At 26.2% G+C, this 6,000-nt stretch overlaps 1 protein-coding gene across 1 annotated transcript in view; it reads left to right on the plus strand.

The window, feature by feature from the left end:
- The window catches only part of LOC107447617 (tyrosine-protein phosphatase non-receptor type 13), a gene marked incomplete in the record, with an annotated part of 126,626 nt that extends 124,208 nt beyond the window's left edge, over nt 1-2,418 (plus strand). The window contains 1 exon segment of the mRNA XM_071186957.1: nt 779-2,418. Coding sequence (XP_071043058.1) covers nt 779-797 — 19 coding nt within the window.
- Between the last annotated feature and the right edge of the window lie 3,582 nt (nt 2,419-6,000).

Raw genomic sequence — 6,000 nt, forward strand, 5'->3', positions numbered from 1 at the left:
AAAATTGTGATGGCATGTCTTCGGATCATCCTGCGGGATGTTTCCCAGACCGTCGCCAGTACCCCATTGTGCAGCTCTAGTCGGACGTAAATTAACAACAGCTTTAAATCCTTTCCAAATTTCGAAAAAAAAAGGTAGATATTTGAATGCCCAAGATAGTATTTTTAAATTTATGAATATTTTTTGTATTTATAAATTTTTTGTTATAAAGATTTACATTGTAATTCTTTTATATAGATGACATGGATCATTATGAATAATTTTTGTAAAAAAAAATGGAAAATATCTTTGTTAAGCAGTAGCAGAATAACATTTTTCTAATTTTACACAAAAAATTTTTCCAATATTCTAATTCTATGAAAACGTCGAAAGGAAATTCATACGCAAATATAGTTTTATTAAATTTGTTTTAATCAATACTTCTGTAACAGTCAGTTGTTAGCCAAAAAGTTCATATAGCTTCACAATTTTGCATGATGGTGGCAGTGAACAATTTAGTGTTTTTGTAAAGTGGTGTAAAAAAGTTGCTTCAGTTCTAGAAGAAAAATTACTCTCGTCTAGTGTTTTTGCAAAAAAATAATGATCATAATTTGCAATTTGTTACCTTTTTTTTTTAAAATAAACCTTTGATTACTTTTTTTTTCTAATTTTGATCTTTGGAAATAATGTTCTTTTTTATTTAATTGTTTTATATAATCTGTAAATGTACTATAGTACTAAATATCTGTTACTTAATATTCTCTACTAACTCTATTTTTTTTTTCACTTCCTTCTACAGATTGGAAAAGAGAATGTAAACTTCCAGTGGAAAATAAACCATCATCTAGTCACTATATTTGCCAGACACAATTAGTGAATATTTAATGCCATAAATTTATATTAAAGATCGCTAGGAAAACATACTTTGTCAAAGAATCTCATTCCAATTTGTTGTATATTTCCATTTTTTCAAAAATGATTATAGAGTAACTTATTTTTCTTTTCATTTTCATTCCATTTACATATATTCCTTCCATTTCCAATTTACATTAAATATGTGTGTGTATTGTTTATCATTCTTCTCTTTATTTTTAAATCACTTGGTCTCTGTCGCACATCAGTAATTGTGTTTTTCATTATTTTTGAACATATCATTTGACTGTTCTTATAAAAAAGTATTTTGTTCAGTATTTCTTTTTACACCAAAAATATTCATTTAGTTCAGTATTGCATGATCTTCAGTTTATGTGTTCAGTATTGCACCATTTATGTATTTATTCTTTATTTGCTGAAATTTTGTTCTTAAGAAAAAATTGTAATATGATTCCCTATGTTGAAATGATATTTGTAATCTGGTGGCTCTTAATTTTATTTATAACCTAAAAAATCCTCAAAAATAATGATTTTATACTTATTGTAATACAGTGATATTTTTTAAAATTTCTTTTTCTCCATTTATTCTTATATATTATAGATGTTTTTTTTATCAGTTTTTAACTGAATTCGTAAAAATTTATTAGTTTAAAGTTTTTACATTTTCTTTGATTGGTGCTTGCATTTAAGAAATCTTTGTTTCTGCATGTCATATCAGTCTATAAGGCAAATATGTGATTTTGTTTTTCTTTACTTATAACGTAATTGCATTTGTAATTTTCTCATTAGCTACAAAAATTTTAAATGAAATCTGTGTTCTAAAAGTCATATTGAGTTATGTTCCAATTCAAAAGTGTCTAGCAAAAAGTCAGAAAAAAAAATTTTCTCACCTAAATTCGATAATTTTTATAGATTTTAGGTATAGTAATAGCTATATATAATTTGGTATTTCATTTCAAATGTAAAAGACGTAGTCTTGTTGCCATTTTTATATTTGTTGCAGTTTAAGGTTATTACAAGAGTAAGGTTATTACAAGAGTATCTCTTAATCATAAAATAATGATCATAAAATGTATTATAAAATACTATACAGTACTCTGACTATTTAAAAGAAATTAATTTAAGTTTCATTTCACAGAAAGTAAATTTAATTTTTCATGAATCTCTTCTGATTCTGTGCAAAATAATTGCTATGAATTTTTTGTCATAATAATAAATAATTTAGTTTAGCATGTTATTAGAAACTACACTTATCTTGAAATTTTGTTCTGTTTATTTGTATTAACAAAAGGTTTTACGAAACAACATTCAATACATAATTATTATTTTTTTATGAACTGCAATAAATATACACCTTAAATTAAGTTTTTTGTGATTCATCATAATAAGTAAATGTATTAAGTTAATCTTTCTATTAATTTCTTTTAAATTATTTTTCAATCTGATATTTTTATGAATATTTAAATTTTCAAAGATTATTATTGCCCTTTGAATGGAAGCATTGTGAAATTTTAGTGTATGTTTAATTGTGTGTTATTTTGAAAAATAAAGATTTATTGTTGCAAATAGTTGTGTTAAAAATTTCTATTTGTCTAAAGTTCAGAGGTGGCTCGTTAAAAAATTACCCTAATTTTTTGCTATATTAAAAGTACAATATTTTCTTTTTATGCCCGAAGGTTGAAAACATTTCAAAGATACATTAAAAAAATATTTAAGATAAAATTAAGTTTTAAAAATCCTAAGAAATTATTTCACTTGGAAAATCCAAGTATTAAACTCCAAAAACCAGTGATTATCTGATCATAGTTGCCACAGAGAGAACCTGACTTTTATTTATCTTTGTTTTGCTCAACTTTTGATTTTTTTTAATTGTATTTTTTATTTTTAAAAAAATTGTCACCGACGTTAAACTGGTTATCCATAATAGATTTCCGGCTACCAATATTTAACCTTGTATTTTTGAATCCAACTCAGAGGACAATGATTTTCTAGATCAAGCCTTAGAACTCTCTTTTTTTGTGTATGTAGCTAACCAACATTTGCATTTCATGGAGAAGAAAACACTCTACAATTTACCGGATTTCATGGGGATTCTAATTAAAGATCCTTGTATCTCTGCACATATTTTACATCAGCACTAATTGTTTTTGATGTGGTCAAATAAATATCGGGTGCGTGTGCATTCATATTGACCAGCCATTCTCAAGATTTAAGCCTGAGTCACCTCAGAGTGAGGGGAGCTGTATCCCCTGAGCAATCTCCGCTAGGGTTAATAAGCCTTTACACTGATAAGCAAAGAGTGAGACCGTGATAAGCATTACAGAACCTTTTCAGTCATAGACTATAAATATGCTACCACTGCTTAAGATTTACCTTTTATTTCATAAAAAAATATCTGTATTAATTTCTTTTTTAAATTACATTATTTCATTGAAATTATTTTTTGGCATAAATTGTTTTTAGGAATTCATCTCTTTTTAAATTTACCCATGGCAACATGTATATCAAAATGATCTGTTGATAATGTGGCTATATGTCAAGTTTTAATTAGTTATGCAATTTTGAATTGAAAAGTATTTAAGTGAAAAAAATGGATTAAATATAGATGTAGGGATGCATTGGAATTTAGTTATAAATGAGGATTTTGGTAGTTCTGCATTATCTCTTAATATTTACGAATTTTTCAACTAACCTGAAAAGTTTTTAGCAGGGTGATTTCTCTACCAAATATTGTTGAAGAATTGAAATTAGAACACATGCACTCAGTATTAAAAAAAATCTCTTTGTGTAAATAACTGCTATTTTAATTTTCAGAGAACACCTTCAATTTGTAAATAAGTGTAATCGATGCTTTTAGATACAGAAACGTACCTTTTTCAGAAACATCCATTTTAATTCTCGAAATATGGGCATCCGCACTCTTCACCCAGAGAAACGGTTGAATTGTAGGCTTATTTATGTTATTTTTGCTTTTTTTTTCTGTCTCTTAAAATAATAACAAGAACTGAAAGTAATTATTTAGATATTTAATAAGTAATTATTTTCAGTCACTGTTATTTAACCTAAAACTTTTCAAACATGATGAATATGTATCACACTTTTAATTTTTTTTAAAAGTTACTACTGCTGTTTCAAAATTTTTCTCTAAATGTACTTTTCATTGCCGTAACTCAAAAGCTTATAGATTAAACAATATAAAATTATAGTTTAGCAAGATCTATTATCAGGGAAATTATGAAATTTTTTTTTCACTGACAGTACTTTATTAGGTTTGAAAATATGCAATGTGCGTCTCATTTCTAGTTAGTTACGCAGTGATTAAATAGTATATAATGACGGTTTTTCGTAGTTATGGAAAAACTAATTTGAATGAAATAATTTTTTGTTAACCGTATTCTTAATCTGACTTACGATTATGACTTAAGTTATAGAAACTTTCGATCTATTTAAATATTTCAAATTATTTTCAGAGTTATGAATTTTAAGACTTTGAAGCTTTGTATTTCCGAAAGATTTAACAAATGAGGTTTTTTTTTACCGTCTTTTGGATAGAGCCAAAAGACGGTATTTTCCTTTCATTGAAAAAAAGCAACTTGCATTTAAAGTTCAGTATTGAATTATTTTAAAGAATTTTATACCTTACAATTCAACTTTTTTCGATTATAGTTAAATCGAACAATTTTTTTCTAAAATTATTTTTTCTTTTGTCTAAAATTATTTTATTATTTTTTTTCTGTGGCCGAATGAGCTGTCTGTAAAAGAAGTGTTTGACTATTTTCGAAATTTCCCATATCTCTCTCTCCATATATTTAAGGACAAAATTTTTATTTCTCATAGGAAAGGTATGATATTTACTTTTCGTTATTTAAAAGAAAGTTACAGCGTTATTTTTAAAAAAATCACAGCAATTTTTGTTTATTTAATAAATTGGATCTATTAGTTTAAACATTTGACTCAAAAACTACTATTAAATTTTAAAATAATTGCTTACTCAGTGTTATTTAGGGATTACTTAAAAACAATGAACAAAAGACCGCGGCCATCTAGATATGTCTTAACCACTAACTCTCTAAATCATCTCTTAACCACTATCTCTCAAAATTGAGAATTATTATTATTTGAAAATATTACTCTATGAGACAGAAAAAAAGGCGAAATGAAGGAACCAATCAAATCAATTTAAGAACAGAGAATTTCAATAAGGGGGAGCATTACTTTAAGGAACACTAAATTTTGCTCTGGTGTGGTGTTCCCACCTATGATGTATTTTGACTGCAATATTTCTATTCGAAAGGAGAAAATCCTTTATATGTCTGGTGTAATGTATGATAATACTTTTCTTATATTCTATCAGATGAACGTATATACCCGCTTAAGAAAGCGTAATAAAAAGTATAGAATTTTTTTTTTTGTTTAATTTGTCCTTTAAACCGGAGTATTTTGTTTCAGAGACAAGGGTAGTTTTTCCCAAAAAATGTGTTTTGTTTTAGCAGTTACTTATAAAAATTTTCAGTTTGTTAATTTGTGAAATATTAAAATTAAAAAAAAATAAATATAGACATTAAATTTACCAACCAAATAATTTTCTATGGTGTCGCCATCTATGAGTGTAGTTGCAACATAATTGCACTATAACTTATTTTTTGGAATTTAAATTTTTCGAAAAAATGAATTTTTTCCCTTGAAATTACTTTTCATTCTAGTATTAAAAAATTTAAACATCTCAATAACAATGAATTGTAAAATTTTTCGGCTTGTTCACATTATATACATGTTCAAATAATGATCCCAACAAAAGGGCTTCTGATTTTCATTTCAGTATGGTACATAGAGCAAAGAATATATAATGTGTATATCCACTTATATATTCCTTGCATAGAGTCGCTTAACTATAATTTTGACAGTTATTTTATAAATGTTTATAGACACAATTTGTAAGTTTCGCTAATTTCAGTTAATTCGTAACATCTAAAGACAAGTGAGATAAAGTTAAAAGTTTAGTGCTTCTAAACTACACTAGATGGCAGCATTACATACAAAGCAAAATTAAAAGGCTTATATTTTTACTACTTTTGCCTTTGCTAAATTTTTTGTTACTGAGGCAGTTAAATGAAATGCATAAGAATCCAAATCAATGTTTGAGTCAGT

The sequence above is a fragment of the Parasteatoda tepidariorum genome, chromosome 10 (genome assembly GCF_043381705.1).
Source record: "Parasteatoda tepidariorum isolate YZ-2023 chromosome 10, CAS_Ptep_4.0, whole genome shotgun sequence".
In the NCBI taxonomy this organism is placed as follows: domain Eukaryota; kingdom Metazoa; phylum Arthropoda; class Arachnida; order Araneae; family Theridiidae; genus Parasteatoda; species Parasteatoda tepidariorum.